Source organism: Coloeus monedula (assembly GCF_965178545.1).
Source record: "Coloeus monedula genome assembly, chromosome: 4".
NCBI lineage: Eukaryota > Metazoa > Chordata > Aves > Passeriformes > Corvidae > Coloeus > Coloeus monedula.
In genome coordinates this window covers 61,611,814-61,632,839 of record NC_138784.1, presented here as the reverse complement: position 1 = coordinate 61,632,839, position 21,026 = coordinate 61,611,814, and the positions used below count along the sequence as shown (strand labels likewise).

Genomic DNA, 21,026 nt, shown 5'->3' with positions numbered 1-21,026 from the left:
AACAAGGTTTGAAGACCTTGGCATTGAAAATCCTCACATTTTTTATATTCTTGAGGTTGTGAGCATCTTCTTTATGGTTTAGCAGCTGCAGGGCCTTTCTTCTTGCTCTCCTAAATCAAAGCTCAGCTTCTGTTAGTTTGAGTGAAGGTTACCCTTCTAAATGACTAGGTGACCACGTCACTCACCTGCCTGCCTTAAGTCATAGGGGATGAGCTGGATACAGATACCTGGGCCATAGGAGCACCTGTGGAATTTAGCCATTGTGTGACTATACAGAAACACTATTTCTGTGTCTAAATCCAGAGCATTAACCCACTTGGGTTTTTGTGGTTTCCTCCTGTAACTCCTCTTTGAAGAAAGGGAGTTGAAGCAAATATCAAGCTTCAGAAATCATTTTGTGTGGCTAATTAGGGTGCAAGATTAGCAATCTGCATTGCTGGAGATCTCAGCTCCTTTTTGAGCAAAGGAAAGAGTATCTCTCTCCAGCCTCTGTGATATATAGGCATAACTCTGCAGCTGTCTCTCTCTCATCAAAGTCTTTGGTCATAGTGTTAACAGAATAGGATCCCAATTTACTCTATAGAATTTATAACCTAGTTCATAGCATTGATGCTCATATTAGTGTTACTTGTCCAATAATCCAACACAGGGAAAATGAATACAGATCACCTGCTCCCTAGACACAGATTTTATCTGTTAGATATACTTGTTTCCACTGCACTTTGTTCTTACCACAAAATGCTTCCAGGGTACCCCCCGGATACATCAGCTCTCAAGTGCCTCCAAAGAAAGTGAAAAAAAAATACACATAATGCCAAGTTATGTAAGCATGGAAAAACTAACAGCGAATTTATTAAACAGCAGGAGTTATTTAAGAAGCAAGTGCAGGAAGAGAAAATAGGATCTTTTTTTTTTTTTTTTTACTGGTTCTGCACTACCCTATCTTTGAGGGGTTTTCTTGTTTGTTTGTTTGTTTTTTCTCATTTTGGATACCCCATATGTTTGCTGTTTCTGCATTTTCCTCCCTCAGTTCCCCTGCCATACCCCATCTACCTTTTCTGATTCTATGGGAGTCAATTTTGCTAAGCAGGCTTTCTCTCGCTGCTGTACTTTGTGATCATTTGTATGCAGAATACAATCTATATGAATTAACTAGATCCTAAATATATATCAAATCCAACTTGAGTTTTCAGGTTTGCAAAATTACATTCCTGCCTCTGCTGATCCATCTGTGAGTGGGTACCATATGTCAGTTACTTTATCAGGAAGCTTCGGGGGATCCATTAGAGAGAGTCCGCAGCATAATTAGAAAAAAGAACATTTGTTTTCCCAGCTGCCCTGTTTTCATCCTTCCTCTTCAAATGTTCTGCTGGTTTCAATTAAGCTCACCATAGATGCACCAGTCTGGTGAACCTTTTTAATTGCTTTAAAAACTTAATATCTTCCTTGCAAGGTGGATATTTTTCTGTTGGTTCAGCTGTAATCCCAAACTCCTCAAGGGATGCTGTCATAAAATACCATCTTGTTCTGTGGTCCACAGTGACACAGCACCATCCTGTAAGAGTGGGCAGCTGAACCTCAGCAAACCCCAGCACTGGGGATGTGCCCTTTTGGAAGGGCTCTGACTGACCCACCAGTGGCCACAGCTCCACCTCCAGCCCCACTGCTGTCCACTTGGATGCTTGATAGGACATTGGGGAAGAAGCAAACCCCCATCCAGCTCTTGAAATGCACTGTATTGGTGCTGTCCTGGACTGACTGTCCTCCCCAGCCAGGAGTGACCCAGGGTATCACAGAACCTGGAGCACAGCTGCTCAGCAGCTCCCACTGCCTCTGCCCAGGCTGGTCACCCCTTTCCCATTTCCCAGCCTGCTTGGGAAGAGGCAGCAGATGCCATGCAGACATCCTGCCAGGGCACAAGGCTCTGCATTTATCTGCAAGATTGATATTTATCAGGTGGTTTTCCCTATTTCTCTTGTCCAAGATAAGAAGCCTGTGCATTTTATTTCATTAGGGACTTCTTTTGTTTTGGTCTGTTTTTTTAACCTTGTTTGTAGAGGTCATTTTCTGTTTACGGTAGAGAAAGCAAGGGCAAAATATGCATCTGCTTTAGGAGCACAAAATGAGGGTTCACAAAGCTCATCTTGCAGCCTTTGCTGGTCTAAAACAAGCTCTGCTGCCTCCTCAGATGAATTTATCCTTGACATGGTGGGTGTGGATGTGACAGAGAAGAAGACTTCTTGCCCTGAGGCTTGCCATGCTGTGCTGGACACCTTGGTGCTGGCTCACAGGGTGTCTAGGAGATTGTCCTGTGCCATGATGCCCCATGCTCTCCACAGAAAACCCCAACAGAGCTTGAAAGATAGTCTGGATGATCAGACGTGTCCACACACGCTGGAAAAAAATTAATGACATATGCAAGGAGATGGAATAGCACCAGGGTAGTTATGACATGTGTCTGTCCATTGACCTCCTCCTACGTGGTAGGGACCACCTTGTCTGTTCAGGGCCTGTCCTGGCGAGGGCACAGCAGCGTGCAGTGGAAGCTGAGTGCTTCTGTGGCAGGAACATGCTGCTGAGAGCTGCTCCCACTTCTTCTGAAGACCCCAGCCTCCAGCTGAATTGGAGGAGAAGGTGGTGTTGAGGAGGATCAGGAAAGTTAAGTCTGGTGGGATGGGACAAGTAGCAGGTGTATGGGGCAGCTGTGCTGATCAGCCAGAGCGTCCCTCCTGGAGAGGCCCAAAGCATTAACCTCACCAGTTGTTCTGGCCTCCTCATGTTTTCGCTTAGGTGAAACAGCAGCATCCCAATACGCAAAAGCACACTGTAGCCAAATTTGTAATTCTTAGGGCTTAGGTTTGACTGTGTGTTCCCAAGCCTTTCTTCTTTGGAAGCAATTTATCCTGTGTGTTCCCCAGATCAGGGGCATTAAAACATCCTCGGCTTTTTTCTGCCTCTCTCCCACATGTGGTTTTCTGTCTGATGCGCTTTGTACATCTGTGTACTGATGCTCTAGCAAATGTGATGTATTTTAGAGCAATTTCAAGTTCAGCATTGCTTTCCCAGGTCAGACTCTTCCTGGAGAAAATCCCATAGGAGGGTGTGCCTTCATGCAATGCATCTCCAGAAAGCTTATCAATGCAATAAGTACAGAGTGCCAGAAATGCCTTGATTTATTTATTTAAAGTAGATGGGGTTTAGCTGCCAATATGCAAGTTTTGTTATTTTTCACTTCTAAGCATAATTACCTAAATATGGAGATCCACAAGGAAATAAGGGAGGAGCCATTTTTTAGCCAAAGGGGGACAATAGCTGCAGCTGATTAATAAGTCATGGTGCTTACTAGCTACTAGATTTTTATGTATTGCCTGCAAAGGTGTTAGAAATACAAATCAAAGGTTAGTTTCGTTGGATGTAACTGAAGTAAGGATTTCAAGAGATGTCCCCCAGAAAACACTAGTGTGTACTAATGAGGCAAAGCCAGATTTCAGCTTACTTGTAGAACAGACACATCGTGATTGCCCACTGCTCATCCCAGGTTACCACAGCAGCTCTCACCAGGGGAAGCATAGCAGGATGCCTTGCTTCCCTGTGCACTCAATTGAGTTTCCCCATGCCATTTACAGATGGATTATGTTCAGACAGTGGAAATCAAATATTTATAAAATCATATTTAACTCATTACCTTGTGTTTCAGTTGAGAATTTTGGGACCAAACAGTAACTGGCATTTAAGAGGGTTGTCAGTGTCTGGCAACACAAGGCTGTGGGCCAGCAATAACAGTAGTCAGCCATAAATAGCTGAATTTCATCAAGTTGGTGTGTAAATATGATTAAAACTTCAGAGAGCTCAAATAAACATCAGATGCTTGATGAGTTAGTCCAGCTGGACATGGCAAGAGAAGTTTGCAAAGCTTATGTTGCTGTGTGTCGTTGGAGACTTGCCCTCTCTTGTCCAAGGGGTTTGTGGAGTTGTTGTGGATCAGGTGGCATGAGGATCCATGCTGGATTTCTGATGGCATGCACTCTGTAAGTGAGGGCCCATACTGCTGCAGAGGCTGAGACTGCATTTAACATCAGCCTGGCTTTTATGCACTGTGCCTTCTACTGGGGTGTTCTTAGAAGTGATGCTCAGTGTGGGTGTTGTTGGAGCCTCTCTGAAGAGCAAGGATCCACTAGGAGAAGTGCCAAGCATGTGCTGAGAACCACTTGGAGAGAGAAATGGGTATTTAACAGGGGTGTGATGCCTGTGCCCTGGTCTTTGTGCCTTAAATGATCTGGAAGCCTCTCCTGGTGTTCAGAATAACTTCTTTTAATCTCACCTCTTGTGTTTCTGTATTCCTCATTCCTGCTGCAGGCCATTGGACGCCCACACATGCCAGCCTACTGGTCTCTGGGATTTCAGCTCTCCCGCTGGGGCTATGGCAGCCTTGATGTTCTGAAGGAAACTGTCAATCGCATGGAGCACCATGACATCCCATATGTAAGTATGGATTTTTCACTGTATATGCTAATCTTACACTCTGAAGTGAGGTGATTAAAATTAAAATAGAGGAAAAATAATTATCTTACAAAGAGAATTGTAGAATAAAAGGACATCCATAATCTTATATAGTGGGTTTGCATGTAATATCTTCATAATGCTTAAAAGAATATTGAAAGTGGGGTTTGAATGTGAAGTTTAAGAGCTGCTCTTGGCTGCATAGCAGCCAATTCTGGTGTGGATTTGCTGTTATGCAGTATGAGGTGCTAGCATTTTAAAAATAAATAATGGTACTACTGATGCAGATCACTGCAAAATAGTTGCTAAACTAGGATTTCTACATTTCCATGTAGTCCACTGCTAGGATTACAATTACAATCTCTTAGGTTTCATTACATACATTAGTGACTTTTTAGAAACACAGTTGCATACATTCTGATTTCTGTATCAAATACTTCAGTCATAGAATCATAGAATAGTTGGAGTTGGAAGAGACCTTTGAAGACCATCTAGTCCAACCCCCCCGCAATGAGCAGGAACATCTTCAACTAAATCAGGTTGCTCAGAGTCCCATCCAGCTTAATCTCAAATGTTTCTAGGGATGGGGCATTCACCACCTCTCTGGGCAGCCACCTCACGGTAAAAAATTCCTTCCTTATATCTAGTCTGAATCTACCCTCCTTTAGTTTAAAACCATCACTCCTTGTCCTATTGCTACAGACCCTACATAAAAAGTCTGACACCAGCTTTCTTATAAGCCCCCTTTAGGTATTTAAAGGCTTCAACAAGTTCTCCCTGGAGCCTTCTCTTCTCCAGGTGGAACAGCCCCATCTGTCTCAGCCTGTTCTCATAGTAGAGGTGCTCCAGTCCTCTGATCACTTTTTGTGGCCCTCCTCTAGAGTTCCTCCAACAGATCCATGTCCTCTCTGTGGTGAGAACTCCAGAGCTAGATGAAGTATTAATGTAATCTTTTACTTTAAAAATGTTTAGGATGTCCAGCATTTTGACATTGACTACATGGAACGTCGCCTGGACTTCACCTATGATAAAGTGAATTTTGCTGGTCTGCCAGAGTTCGTGAAAGATCTGAAGAAGAAAGGAAAGCACAGTGTTGTGATTCTGGTAAATTAATGATGTTGCTAATTATTTCTCCATTTATAAGAACTATTCTTCATAGCAGTACCTAGGTGCTAACAGATGTATACTATTGTAGCAGATTTTCCATTTTCTCATTTGTTGAAAAGAGCTGAAGAACAATTTCTCACAGATTTAGTTTTTAAATGTGTTGCCTTTATTTGATTTCTGTGTACCAGTACCATCTCTATGCCAAAACATTCTCTTTCACTTTTCCCCCACTCAGTTATGAGAAATTTTGCCTCTGAATTGACATAGGATTGCTTTCATGCAATTCTTTCCCTGAAAATAAACAAATTAGTTTAATACACATACAAAAACAGCTGAATAGTGGAAAAAATCTATTCCTAATCACTCTGGAAACTACGAACTACAATTCATGTTGCCTTGTACTTACTTTTAATATAAATTAATATAAGAGATGATTACTTGCATGCAAATTTGTGGAAAATGTATGTTGAACCTCTAAGTAAAATTTACGTATGGGCAAATGAATCAATTTGGATAGAAGTGAAAATTGGAATTTTCCATCTTCCCCAGTAAATTTTTCCAACAAAATTTGCTGTTTCCCTCCAGCACTTCTCCATACATGTCCTTGTGCCAAAATGACTCCGTCACAATAGCTAAGTGAGCGCCAGCGGTGGCAAGGAAACTGGAGACCAATTTAAGTGAAATTTAAATAAAGATTTAAATAAATTAAGACATTAAATAAAACACATTGATAAATTCACAAGATCTTGCCCTCCAGGGTCCCCCGGCAGCTTAGAACTAGGAGGGCTGAACTCCCCAGAGCAGGCTGCAATTTGTTCTCCATAACCACTGGGGACAGGATAAGAAGAAAAGCATTTTAAATTGCAGCAGGACAGATTTAAGGCAAACATTAGGGTAAAGCTGCCCGTCTGCAAGGTGAGCTGAGCAACAGGCAGCTGCTGGGGCCAGGGTCCCTCCCCAGGTGGGTGCTGTGGACAGGCCCAACAGATGCATCAGGGATGGCTCAGGCTGAGCTGATCTGCAGCCTCAGGGTAAGGAGAAGGAGACAATCCCACAGAGTTCCTCTCAGGACTTTTTGCTATAACTAGTTTTGTAATCTGTTTTCTACCTAAATGGTCAGTTTGTATCTTCCATTTGGGTACTACTGTTCTTACCTCCAACTGCCAATCTCTCACCCTTCTATTTTTTTTTCTTGATACACTGATTCAAAGAAGTGTATTCTCCCTCAGCCTTTTTTTGCTAGGCTAAGACAAACACATTTACCTACATTGTATTGATGGCTCATGCTTCTAAGGAGACCAGGATTCAGTTAATTCAACTGAATCATGATGGATGGGTCACTAATGTTGGGACCCTTAGTCAATCCAGTCCTTTTAAAGTAAGGGCCACGTTCCTCTTCTTGTCCTGGGGGTCCTGTCAAGGGCTTGTGGAGAGAGAGATTGAACAGCAGAGTCCTGAATTGTGCTCTTTCACTTGTGCTGGCGTATCTGGAGTCAAGATAAGCAAGAGCTACGGCAGCTTTCTCATCCAAAAATCACATTATCTTGTTAAATAGATAGATTAAGGCAGAAGTGCCTCCCTGTCCTTATTTTTTCCTCACAGTTTGTTGTGAAGTTTAGAGTATGACTGAGGATGATGGCCTAGTCAACACCACTGATAGCTATATCAGTGTTTTCTTTTTAATTGGGAGCTTTCTGATAGTTTCTTTAGAAGTACCTTTTATTATTTGCCTAATCTTTGCTTTGGTGTACTATAATTCCATTTTCTACTAGGAATCTCAAACAAAACCACGCAGCCCAAGTGATCAATTTTATATTGATAATGGAAATAGCAGTCTATATAGTGACCACTGCTTGCTAGCAGTTTGCCCCTAAAGATACCTTCCCCTGAAGGTTCCATTTCTTCTACAGCTGAGAGGCTCTGGGGTGCAGCAGTGAAATCAGTTTCCATAAGTAAAGGTTCAAGGCACAGAGTTTAAATAGTAACAAATTACTAAGTCACTTTGATGGAGATAAACTTTAAAACAAAAATAGACCCAAATTTACTGGATACATCGTTGTAAATAACTAAGCAGTAGCGAGCACATGTGCTGTCAGGACTGATTGCTCTTTCTAACTGTTAGGCAGTTTAGAGTCTCTGTATCCTCAATACTACTCTAAAATTTATCTAATCTCTGAGAGCTGTAACATTAAATACCACATGCCTATTTATTGGTTTATCTCAAAGATAAAATACCAGGAGTTTGGGGTAGCTCTTCCTATGCACTCTTGCCTTTCATTAAATATATGGTAGTCGTCTCTTTTTCATCAATGTTGGGATGTCTCCAGTTATTTTGCACTTGCTACTGGGTATGAAGCTACAGGCAAGCAGTCGTGGTTTAGTGGGTGAGCAACATTATCTTCTTACTTATGAATTTAACTTCAACAGCATTTTTAAAGCCGTTTCATTTTCTCAGATGGCACATTCTGCAGCAGTGCAGGGAGGTGTTGCTGCATAAATTCAGCTGTTAGACAGATGCAAGGAACATAGCAACTCTTAATTCGTATAATGAGCTAATGGGAATCCAGATAGGAAGCCTTTCTTTCAGCCTTCCCCTAACCTGTATCTAAGGACTGTCTTCTGCTCTAGTTATTTAGCCAACCTTGTGAAAAAAGAACAAAAGCTGAGCCAGTCTGTCCTTCATTATTTAAAAGTTAATGCGAAGTATAGGTTGCACCAGTACCAAAGTTTTCTATTTTCACTTTATTACAATTGCTGACATCTCTGTCAAAATCTGTCTGTTAGCATTCCTTAGTGATGTAAAGCATTCTCCTAAGTTGAGTTGGGAGCTGGAGCAGTGCGAAGGGTTTTATTCCCAAGTGATAGCAAAGCCAAACTAGCTGCAATCAAGGCAAGTGTGATCCAGTTGGATACTGAAAGAACAATTTTCTGTTTAGATTCCCTTTGGGTAGTGACAGTAATGGGTGAGTTCCCCAAATACAGCATATTGTTGCCTCCCTCATGATGATTTCAGGAAATGGGCTCTGACTGCCGCCACTTATTGTCATGGAAAACCTCTAGTAAATGGATTTGGGGAATGGGTTCTGTCTACCTCATCTCAGACCACTTTGGTCACAAGCAAAGTGCAGATCCTGACAGCCATCAGTATTAACACTGGTAACCTGCCTGAGGATGGGACTCTGAACTCAGCTGTGCCACCATCACTGGGGTGGCTGGTGCCACACCAGCAGGGAGTCTGCTCCCTATGCTTGCATCCAATGCTGAGAGCCCTCCGTGACTATGGTCACCTTGAGAGTAGCATGGCTCCCTTACTGGAGCCTCTAAGTGCAGCCCTTTAGCACTTCTCTCTCCTGATCTCTTTCAGAGGCCACCTCTATTTGTGGCAAATTGTGACTTTGCCATCATTATTGCACTAAATAATGTGCATGTTTCAGCTGTGTCAGAACAAATATATTCTTTAGAAACAAAGAAGTTCTAAAGTAACAATGACTACACTGAAAAATTATAAACATTTTTACTAAAGAGGATCTTTAATGAAAGACCTTGTATACCATCTATTAAATCATACTAAAAATAGAAACAGCTAGGAATGACATGAGTGGCAGAATACTTAGAAGTCAAGAGCAACATGCTCATGATTCAAAATAATGCTTGATATCTTTAATATTTTAAAGTCCAGTTCTGTGAGCTGTAGAGGCTAAAATTTCCGGAGATAAGTTTTTATGGATGTGCATCAAAATCTGTGTTTGGGGCCACAGGTGGAAGTGCATCTGTCTGGGTATGTGCTGGGTGCTCCCCAGTGTTTAGGCAGTCAGTTGGAGTTCAGGATGCTCAGCACCTCCTCCCCAAGATGCTAAAAAGATGAGTTAGGCACAATTTAACAGGCTTGAAACTCCTTCCCCAAAAACAACCCTTGCATGCATGGAGAGGTTTTGTTCTCTTTAGGGCCGTACTAAACCTGCATAATGTATTAGATTTATGCACTGGAATAACCTTTCAGCTGAAGGAAGCCGTACGTTTGGATTAGGAGTAGCTAATTAAGATGACTCTTTCTAGCCTTCAAGTCCCTTGAGAGACATCTTTACCTCAATTATAGGATAATTATTGCAGATGGACAGTTTTGTCTTTTTGCGAAGTTGGACTGTTGAACAAGCTAAAAAATGTAATGGACACTTATAGTCCTTATGGAGGTGACACTAGAGCTGGATAGTTAAAGTTAAACGGAATTTCGCACTTAAAGTAGGGATTTAGCTGTAGCTTTTGTTGTTGAGGCGTGGAAGAATATACTTCCCTCACCAGAGCTATAGTTATCAGAGGGCTTACAAGTAAATCAAGCAATTAATTCAGGCATTTAAATGAGCTTTGAAACAAGCCTTTAAAGCAACTTACCATTTGGGATCTGATATTTTTTTCTTCTTAAGATATTTATTAGTTAGACTTCTATCACATTTTGATTAAAGTTCACTGAAATTATTACACAAGCTATAACTGAATGGTATTGTCTAAAGCAGAACGCAAGGAAGTAAGGTTTTCTAAGGAAAAAGTAGAGTTCCCTTCTAAAATGGCTGCAATCTTTATCTGTTCTAAAAGCCACAAAGCAGGTAACTGCTTCCAGTTAGGGTTGTATTGCGAAGTGCACTTATCTCCTTGCAGCTGACTGCTGAGCAGAGTTGCAGAGTATCTCTTCATTCACTGGCATCTCAAAGTATTCCTAACTTTATTAACTTTCCAGCATGCTGGGTGGGTCTCTATCATCCCCAGGAGCTGATCAGGCTCACTTTGGATGAGCTTGATGGCTACTGGTGGCCGTCCTGAGGCACATAAGTTGTTGGTGTCATTATCACTGGCAGCAGTGGGAGGTGGTGACCACCCCAAGCAGTGAAATGGGGCAGGAAGGACAAGTTGTGGGGTGTAAAATTCTGTGGTCTTGGTACCTGCAAAGAATGGAGGTGTAAGGCCCCACAGGCAGGTGTGAATTGGGTTACTCTGCATCTGACTGGCATAAAATACCCTTGTCCACCTTGATTTGGAATGGGGGGCTAACAGGGCCCTTTGGAGGTTGGATGTGGCCAGCTTCAAGCCCCTTGAAAATTTTAGTTATTCCAGCATTGAGCTGTTGATACTGAGGCAGCAGGAATAATGATTGCCTTGGAGGAAACCCAGAGGGGCTCAAGTGTGGGAATGCATGGCACTGAGCTGCAGCGGAGACCTTGGTGGGGGAAGAGTAAAATCTAGTGCCTCTCTAAAATAATTTGAACATAGAAAGTCTCATAAAAAATAAACAAGAGGGTATTTAATAATTTCACATTGCTCTTGCCTTACACAAGAAATACTCATGACATATCCTTAATGACTTTTTCTAAATTATTATGTGCTCTCAACTCTTATTAAATTTTAATGCTGTTTTCTTCCAGTATTTTTGCAATCGGCATTAAGAACATAATCCAAATTTTTCTAAAATATACAAATAGAAGAGTATTTGTTACCTCTGGGATTTCAATAAAGGAAATATGATTGCTGTTTTCAGGACCCTTTCATAACCAAGGATGAGGAGCCAGGCACTTACAGACCTTACGAACTCGGCCAGGAAATGGGAGTGTGGGTGAACAACTCTGATGGTGTAACTCCTGCTGTCGGGCAGGTGGGTTTTTAAATTTTGCAATGCATTTGGTCTAGTGCTGCTTCAAAACAATAAAGCAGCAGTGTAACAGAAATGAGACAATAACCAGGATTTACGTATGTAACCCCTAGGCCTGGCCTCCTGGAGATTCTGTGTTTCCTGACTACACCAACCCTAGGACTGTGGAGTGGTGGACCCAGTTGTGTCTGGAGTTTAAGGATGTCCTTGACTACGATGGGATCTGGATTGTATGTCTCATTATATCTGCCCTCCCTTCTTTAAAAAAAAGAAAATGAGGATTTCCACATGTCTTACTCTCTTTATTAAAGGATATGAATGAACCATCCAATTTCATGAGAGGCCAGTATCCTGGATGTGCTGATAATGAAATCAATAATCCTCCTTACACTCCTAGTAAGTATAATAATATAATTTCATTGTCAATTTTTTGTTTGTTTGTTTCTTTGGTTTTCTTGTTTTTTTTGCTTTAAACCTTGATAGGCTATATTTTAGGGGGGGAAAAATCCATTCTGTCATTTTCCATCTTTCCCTGCCTGTTCTGTATGTTCAGTTCAGTTACATATTTGTTCAAGACTCCAGTGGCTCAGCTTTGACAATTGGATCAAAAATAATCACTTTCCTCTGTCCAAGGCTCTGCCTCGTAACAGGACTAGAAAAATGAGCTTTCCTGGCATTCACTGAGCAACTGGTCCACATCAAAAAAAGGGCAAGATACCTACACTGTAACTCAGCTACAGACTTATGGAGGGAGTAACCCTTCTGCCTTTCCACTGCTAGTCTCAGAGATGGGCAGTCTCGGCTTCTCACAAACTATGACAAGGGAGATGGTATCTCCCTGGTGCCTTAGTTCAGTATATTTCCTTTCTCTTAGGAAAAAATTTTCACTGTGTTACTAGAAATGCACTAAAAATAAGTTTTAAAATGTCTAAGCCTATGGGAGACTTACAGGAATGGGAAAACCTTTTCCAGAAGCTGAGTTAATGATATGTTCATTCTTCCCCAGGAAGCCATGAATACCTATGATTATTGCCAGTGGTCCTGGCAGTTAATCCAGCCAACATTTCCCCAGGAAAGCCCAGCTGCCTGAGCAGTGTTAATATGCAGCAGAAAGCTGACAGTGGAGTATTGGAAATGTCCCTTTTTTGCCTTCAGGCTTTCGTACTGTCATGAGAATTCAAAATATTCTTTATTAAATTGCAATTTGGTTTTTTTTTACTTTGAATGTAAGAGAAACATAAACATAACAAAAGCATGACAAAATATTATAAAGAGATTGTAAATTTTTGAAAGCAGAAGCAGAGCTTTTAATGATGATTTTGGTGTTTGCTCTCTTTGTAAGGTAACCATTTCATACTGGCCCTGTGGGTCTTGACCAAAGCCCAGGAAATGATGAGAATTTCCACCTTTGCCTTAAATTACCTTCATTTTTTGTCAGTCTTCAAAAAAAAAAAAAAAGTGAGACACTGGGTAAAATGGCCAAAACGGCAGAGGTCCCTTTACATCACAAAGGACTGAGAGTGAACCCATGCAGTGGCTTCTGAGCCATGCAGCTGAGCTTTGTGAAGATTAGCATTGAAGTCTGAGGCACTAGAAAGGACTCAGACCTAGAGGCCTACATGACATGTAAGGACACTGAGAGATACTGAAGACAGGTGTGTTTTGAGCCCAGTTTCTCTGACTTGACTTAGGCACGTATGCCCCTATTTCTGCTTGTAACTCACAGTATTAGAATGATACCATGAAATCATAGAATGGTTTGTGTTGGAAGGGACCTTTGAGACCATCTTGTTCCAGCCCCCCTACCATGGGCAAGGGACACCAGACCAAGTTTCTTGAAACCCTATCCATCCTGGCCTTGAACACTTTCTGGGGATGGGCATCTACAACTTCTCTGGGCAGCCCGTTTCAGTGTTTCACCACCCTCACAGTAAAGAATTTCTTCCTTATGTCTAATATAAGCCAACTCTCTTGAAACAATTACTCCCTGTCCTATCACTCCGTGCCCTTTTAAAAAGTCCCTCTTCAGGTTTATTGTAGGTCCCCTTTAGGTACCAGAAGGCTGCTCTAAGGTCTTCCCAGAGACCTCCCCGTTACTGGTCTCCCTTCTGCAGCCAGGAGTCCTAGGCATTACATTCCAAGTTGCAGGGAATCTGTTTTGAACCGGTGTTTAAGGGCTTTCTTTTCTATTTCACTTTATAGAATAGATGCATGTTCTTAGCTGTCCAAGCCCTTGACTGGTGTAGGCATGAGATGTGACCTAAGCTGTTGAGTCCAACAAGGCATTAGGACTTTCCTGGGGTTAGCAGAGTTTTGGGAGCTCACTGTTGTCTGAGGTGATTTCATCTGTGCAAGTCCTAGTCTTAGAGCCTCAGGCATTTTGTCAATGTAGCCTTCAACCTCCTTATCTAAATTTTATAACCACATGTAACCATGGCTTGAACTTCTAAAACCAGATGTCCTTCAAATCAATTTTCTATAAAACACTTTATACTGAAGATTAATATGCAGTTGTAAAATAATCAGTATTGCTGAGGCAGAATACAAAATACTCAGAAAAAGAAGGAAGCATGAAACTATGATTCATGTGGTAGCATTTTCTCTCCTATCCCACCTTAAATTTATGGGGCTAATAATTAAGAGCCACTGGGACATTAAGTGTGACTTTCCTCAGAAGCTTAGTGTCTTCTTCAAAGACATAGCAGTCAAAGTTACTTGGAAATTGCCTATAAATTAAGTTATTTCTGATGTAGATCACCCACACTTTGTGTCTAAAGATCCAAACACAAGGAATGTAGCTGTAGTGGCACAGCAGAGCAGAGAGGCTAATGGGGTTTCAGGTACAGAGAAATTTTGGTAATGAACTGCAACCATACAGGAAGTGCAATTAGGCAGGGAGATTGCTTGTTCATGGAGAAAAAGTTGCAGTGGTGAATGCACCTAATTAAGCATGAAAAAAAAGAATTTTTGAGAATTTACTTTCTTTTTATATTTTAAGAGAATTTTATAAGATGTATAAACATCTGACCTGTCCAATTCCTGCTGAATTTCCTGTGGCTTTTTCATGGTGGTTACCTGAAGAGGATAGAAATTTTTTTGCACCAAATGGGCTTTGCCAGCATCTCTTTGATATGGGATCAAAGACCAGGTAGCATCTGTGCAAAATTTTTGCTTTTAACTAAGATTTGTCATTGTGTGACATAATATGTAGGTGCATTCTTAACTCAGCAAAGCAGAAATTTTCTTTCTGACTATTACTTACTGAATACATGACATCTGTACGGATGTTTTGAATTATTGGACATAGAACTTGAAATTAATTATCAGTGTTTACTCAGTCCTCTCCCCCTCTCCAAGGACAGGTGCCTGTCTGCAAGCATGTATTCGTGGCTATTTGCTAACCTTAAATCATTGCAGGTCCAGCGCTCCAGCTTTTCCTCTTCCCAAATCTTTTGGTGTTTTCATCCCTAAATGTGTAGGAATGTGAAGAGGTTTGAATTGTAATGTATATGATTTTGCAGTGTTTTGTGTCATTCCCAGGCATCTCTGATCGTTCCCTGGCAGAAAAGACACTGTGTCCTGACTCCAAGACTTACCTTGGAGACCATTACAACACACACTCTCTTTTTGGCTGGTCACAGACAGAACCAACTTTTAAGTAAGTTTTTAAAATATTTCTAATCAGATTTCAGGTGATTAAAATGCATTTAAAAAGCCACTGATGTTACCTGGGAAATCTGTAATAGTATTTAATAAGAAACAGACCCATGTTTCATTTTACTGTTTGCCATTTAGTAAGAAGTTTCAAGAAAAGAGAACCTTGGAACGAAGAACAGAATCCTTTATAATTTTACTTTTCTCAGCTGAATCAGGATGTGTGTGTAGGGCCTAACTTTTCACCTTCTGCTTTTGTATAGCTAGAGCAAGATGCTCGTGTACTTGGTTAGAGCTTCTCATGAGCAGCTGCAGCAGAAGCACCCTTGTGTAGTGTCAGGGGAATTTGTCTGTCCCTTTGCTGTTGTGGCAGAGGAGTTTCTGTCACTGTCAGTGGAGAATCCAAACTGTACAGGTCTGCCAGCTGCTTCTGGAGTTGCCTCTGGTTCCTGGCAGGCAGTGTTTTGCAGATTGGCTTGGGGCTTAGTTGGTTCAGGAGGGCAGAGCTGCATTGCAGCACAGTTGCTGTCAGCTACTGTAAAACTCATTTTGCAGCTGGGAAGCACTCAAGACCAGCTTATGCAGGCAGACTGTTGCTGTGCAAAGCTAGCTGTTGGTTTAAATGAAATGGGCAAATCATGCCTTTTCCAGCAGGGCAAGAGCCAAAGCAGTGGTCGACGTGTGGTCTGTTTCAGCACTTAGCACTCATTTTCAGAAGCTGGATTGTGATAGCATCCGGAGGACATGGTTAAGTGAGCCTAATTCTGGTGTTGATGTGTTTGTATTTTATTTGCCAAATCCGGGGCAAGGGAAACACTGAGAAAGAGGAGAAGTAGTTTGTCAGCTCTTATGGGCCTGGCTGAAGCACAGTTCTACTTTTGACAGAAAGAGCAGAAAGCCTCTGAACTCTGGACTTCTTACCATGGTTTTTGGGCCCCCATTCCCCAGCCTCTGACGAGATCCTGTCAGCACTGCTCTCTCCACTGGAGTTTGTTCTCTGCACACTGGAGTCCACATAACCGTGTACTGTCTTGGTAGCACTGTGAATAGAGCCTTCAGATTTCCTGTCTTCTTGAGCTGTTATTTTTAGCTTTACTCAAGCTTTGTGCCAGCAAAGCCAATTGCCTGAGACAAACCCTATGAATTCAGGAGGAAAAGCTTTGTTTGCAGGCACACCTGCCCCAGCCCCTTCAGTGCCCATGTTGTCCTGGCTGTGCTGCTCCAGACTAATGCCTCTGGATCAGTTACTGCTGCACAGCTCCTCACAGCCTTCCCCAAGGCTGGGAACCTTCCCCCTTCCTGAACCACTTGCTTCCAGGACTCCTTACAAAACAAACTTACTTTGCTCGGCCAAATGTGGAGCAGACCACCAGAAGTGTATGCAGAGGTTGATTTTGCTGCAAAGCTGGGAAACTTCGGTGTAGTATTTTTCCTACATACTCATTTGGGTTTCTCAAATGCATTTCTTTTCAAGGCTGGTTGCATATCCTTTTTGCATTCACTCTTCACAAAGAATATATTAAATTAAATTACTGACAGGAATATTTAGCACCCAGCATCAAGTGCAGAATATTGGATGAAAATACATGACAACTTCATAATCATATAAAAAATCAATTCTAAGAATTATCCTGAGGCAGACAGAGAACAGGAAATGTGTCATCTGGCCTATGTCAAATGGTTTGAATTTGAATACATAAACTAGCAGCAATCAGTCTGTGCATAGCTTAATGCCAAGAGTTATTTGCACATGATATTCTGTAAATAATTTAAATCAACAAATACATTTGACAACATTAGGACCTGTTCTGAAATGGTTCGCAAAAAACTGAACTTATGCAATAAATTACTTGTTGCAAATTGTTTATGCAGCTCTGGATCATAGCTGAGTTGATCTGATATTGCCTTCATTAACACCTGTGTTTGCAAATAGAGCCAAAGAGAGCCAGAGGAGAGCACTCCTGCTACAGACATCCATGAAGGGCTCCAAAATAACTTTTATACAAAGCACACGGAGTCTTGTTCAGTTTTTGGCCCTACAGTGCACCTGCAAACCAGAACCAGCAGGTCCCTCACAGTTCAAGAATTGCACCTCTTACTGCATATGGCCCCTAAGATTAATACATTCAGTCTTCCATGAAAGCTGTTGGGTTGGGTTTTTTTTGCTTCAGAAGCAAGTGTTGAAGCACTTTAAAGTCTGTGTGCCATTACAGACCCAAGAGCAAACACTGGGCCATTATGAGTACAGGTGAAAGAACTCTTGATGAAAACTCATTAAGAAAAGGGAGAAGGAAGTAGATGGTGAACAACATGATTAATATTTCATGCTAAAATTTCCCAGAGAATCTAAATGGTGTTGCCCAAATCATATTAAAGCAGAGTTGAATTTGAGTTCCTGCAGTATAAAATAATGGAATTTATAATTATGTACAGAGAGGAGTCTATGCTGAGGAATTTTGTAATAGATTTGTTAGTAAGATATATTCCTTGATTTTCTGGTGATGCAGCAAAATGATTTTCAAAAAGCAAAGATAAATTCATTGTACTACTAATTCTTGAATGAAGCCTCATATATTAAAAAAGACAGGAAACCAGAGAAAATACTACAAGGATGGGGTGGCATTTTGAATGATTACACATTTGTTTTCTATATTGATTATTTATTTTTTTATAAGATGTTTAGATATAATTTTGATATTTTTGTGTGGTTTTGGTTTTTTGGTTTTTGTGTTTTGTTGGGCTTTTTTTGCTTTTAGTTCCAGGATATTAGAAATTTATTTACCAATACAAATCTCTAACTAAATCCTGTGTTGAAAAAAATACCTGTTATATTGTTTTTTAGGAACTCACTGGACACTTAATTTAATGTACTAATATACAAAGGAAATTATGATTCAATTTTTCATTTTGAGACACTGCTGAGAATAAATTAAATGCAAATTATTATTTAGCAAGACAAAAAATACCTGAGACAAATTGTTTTGCGAATCGGATAGATTTTATTTTTTTTATTTTGGTCACTGTGTGAAACTTTCTTTTATTTGCAGTTCTGCAGCCACATTTTCATGTGAGTAGGGATCGCAATAATAATTGTTTCATGAATAATACCCTTCCAGATAAAATTGTGCCTGGATGCTGAGGCTGATGATAAGAGCTCTTGGTTACCATTGTTGTTTTTAATGATCTTGTTGCATTTCTTTGCAGTGTTGTCCAGCAGGCAACTGGAAAGCGGGCGTTTGTCTTGAGTCGGTCCACATTCGTTGGCAGTGGGAAGCACAGTGGACACTGGCTGGGTGACAACTTCTCTCAGTGGAAGGACCTGCACCGGTCAGTCGTTGGAATCCTGGAATTCAACCTCTTTGGCATTCCCTATGTAAGTCTGGTGTCCTCTAGGCAGGTGCTGGCTCATACACAATATCACTTCAAATTAACTCAAATGTTTTCTGGAACAAGCCACTTGAGGTGGCCAGCAGTAACAGCCTCCACAGCGTAAGGAACTGCAGATTAAAAGGCTTAATGTCAGTCTTGGCTGCTGAAGGGAAACAAAAACAGCACTGCAAGCTTCAGGCTGACTTAATGCGTGCCATCCAAAACTGATCTCTTTGTATTATGTATTCTGTGATTTAAGCCCCTTGCAAAACCCCTAGGTCTGCAAGCTGGGAGGGAGAATTTGTAGAGATATTTGGAAATACAGTCAGAAGAATTTGGAAATACAGTCAGGTCTTCCACACTGAACTTAGTGCTCTAGGAGACAACACAACCTCAGTTGCAGAAAAATTTGTATCATTATGGAGCATTCTTACAAACTAATTAAAAACAGTTATTTCTTTACAAAAAATTATTTTTATTAGCAAATTTCTGTAGCCTCTCATTTTTGGGCCTCAGTCACAATCACAAACACTTACAAAACCCCAAAATTTTATTTTTCCTTAGATTGGTGCCGATATCTGTGGGTTTAACTACAACACTACCTACGAACTCTGCCTGCGCTGGATGCAGCTTGGCTCTTTCTATCCATTTTCCAGAAATCACAATGCAGAGGGAAACAGCGTAAGTAAACAAAATTACATAAAGCTGTAGCCTGTGATTACAGTTATGTGGACAGTGATTTGTATTACTTTCTCAGAAATTAACCTGCCATTCTTGGGTAAACTGGAGCAGTGGGCAAAAAGGAGTGCTGCACTGAGAGCAGGAATTACACAGTGAAATGTAAAATTTTCCCATCCATAATGTAAAGATAACATAGAAACACTGGTCTTCTCACTTTGTTGGTAAAATTCATCTGTTTCATCTTTTACCTATGGAAGCCCATGTTTAAGAGCAGTGAGTGTCAGTGTATCTTCCTACTCCCTTGATTGTTACAGTTTTTGTTTCAGTACATCTCTAATTATAATAAGTATTGCAGGGAGGGGAGAGAAATCATTAAACACCATCCTTGCTGTTTATGAGCAAGTTACAAACACGTGAGAATTCCAAGGAGAGGCACCAATAGAGACAGCATTATCAGCCAAGAGCCAACCAAGGCCAGAAGAGGCTGAAGAGCCCATGAGATGCATGAAAAAGTGCAGCCTTAGTCCAGATCCATGCCCTGGTTTCGACACCATAAAAGTCCTTTAAAAACTTGTTGCAAACAGAAAGAAGTATTGGGACGTTTCTAGCTATGAAGTTTGAAGGTCTTGCAGCCTTTGTATTTATTCTGTGTTTATCTGCAACCGTGATGAATCGTTCTGCTTGTTCAGTAAATGTTTGGGTTTTTTTCCTTCCGCACACTGATCTGTGCAATGCTGGAGCTCAGGTTATTTGCTAACCTTCAGTGATTTGAAGCTGCATCATCAAAATGCTGCAACATTTACACTCCCAGAAAGACCTTTGTCTCCGCATGAGAGTATGATGGATGTTCAGCAATTGGGCAAATGCAGGAATAATAAACCGTAGTAGTATCATTAAGAGGGTCAACAATTAGCCTGTAGATCCCTGAGGTATTTCTTTGTAGGAGAACAAATGTCTGTGAGGTGTTAGCTGTTGCTAAATATTTTCAATTTGCCTCTCCACTAAAGTTAGAGGTCCATATATATATATAGATTTAAATAAATATATATTAATAAAATAGATATATACAAATATATAAAAATAAACAAGAAGAGAGCAATGGGTCTATGTGATGGGTCCTGCAACTCAGAGATATATTTGGTTTTAGTGGATTACTTATATCCATTTAAAACATTGTCTTCACAGAAAGAAATGAACAGGCATTTTGGATGACTCAGCATAATCTAAGAAGTATGACTGGTGTTTTGTGAAATTAGGCAGTGTTTTTACAGTGTCAGAACACTGGTAAAAAATATAGTGCAAATTTTGAAATAATAGATGGATGCTCTGGAGCTCAGAGCCAGCAGGGAGTATTCTTAGTGACTGATTCTGACGTAAACAAAATAATGGTGAAATTTTACTTAAATATTGAATTTAGTTAGCATTAGGTTAGTGTTAAAATAAAATCTTAAATATTCACTTTGCTTAATTCATTTGGTATTTCAAACAGTTTAATTAATATTTTTCTTGTCTGAAAAGCACTACATAATATAAAAGGCTTTGTTACTTCTATTCCTTTTACGTTTCATTATCCTTGGAATTCGTCATATAGTCTTCAGTTTTAATGAAAAAATTGAGTACTCTGGAAAGATTTCATGAAGGAGAAAGAGAGCCATGTGATTTTTAAGCTGGCTGGTTAGCACTAGAGAGGTTGGACAGGAGGAATTAAAGGAGATGTAACACTTTCCCATATCAGCACTGCCCTTGGCTGCGTGCTCTGCATCTCATCCCATGGCAGAGTCAAGGTTGCCTTGGAGTAAGATCAAAACCAACCAATGAAGACAGACAGACTGCTCCAACGTGTCCTCTTGATGGTGGGACCCAGTGTGTGTCCTGTCTCGCAGGAGAGCATCGCTGGCAGCAAGGAACTGAGGGGCACTGCTGGTGTGTGGGTGCACTGTTAGTCAGGACATTCTGAAATGGGGCACACAGGAGGAGAAATCCAGTTCCTTTGAATGGATGGAATGTTCTCTGTACCACACACAGTGACTTTGGTCACACGTGTTGGCTTCAGCGGGGCTATGAGTTTACTGTTTTA

At 40.9% G+C, this 21,026-nt stretch overlaps 1 protein-coding gene across 1 annotated transcript in view; it reads left to right on the top strand.

The window, feature by feature from the left end:
• LOC309572234 (sucrase-isomaltase, intestinal-like) overlaps positions 1–21,026 on the top strand; it is a gene marked incomplete at both ends in the record, with an annotated part of 58,945 nt that overhangs the window by 19,443 nt on the left and 18,476 nt on the right. The window contains 8 exons of the mRNA XM_082280366.1: positions 4,357–4,482; positions 5,473–5,604; positions 11,135–11,248; positions 11,359–11,475; positions 11,557–11,641; positions 14,786–14,903; positions 18,104–18,272; positions 18,833–18,949. Of these exons, the coding sequence (XP_082136492.1) occupies positions 4,357–4,482; positions 5,473–5,604; positions 11,135–11,248; positions 11,359–11,475; positions 11,557–11,641; positions 14,786–14,903; positions 18,104–18,272; positions 18,833–18,949 (978 nt within the window). The remainder of the gene's footprint in view (positions 1–4,356; positions 4,483–5,472; positions 5,605–11,134; positions 11,249–11,358; positions 11,476–11,556; positions 11,642–14,785; positions 14,904–18,103; positions 18,273–18,832; positions 18,950–21,026) is intronic.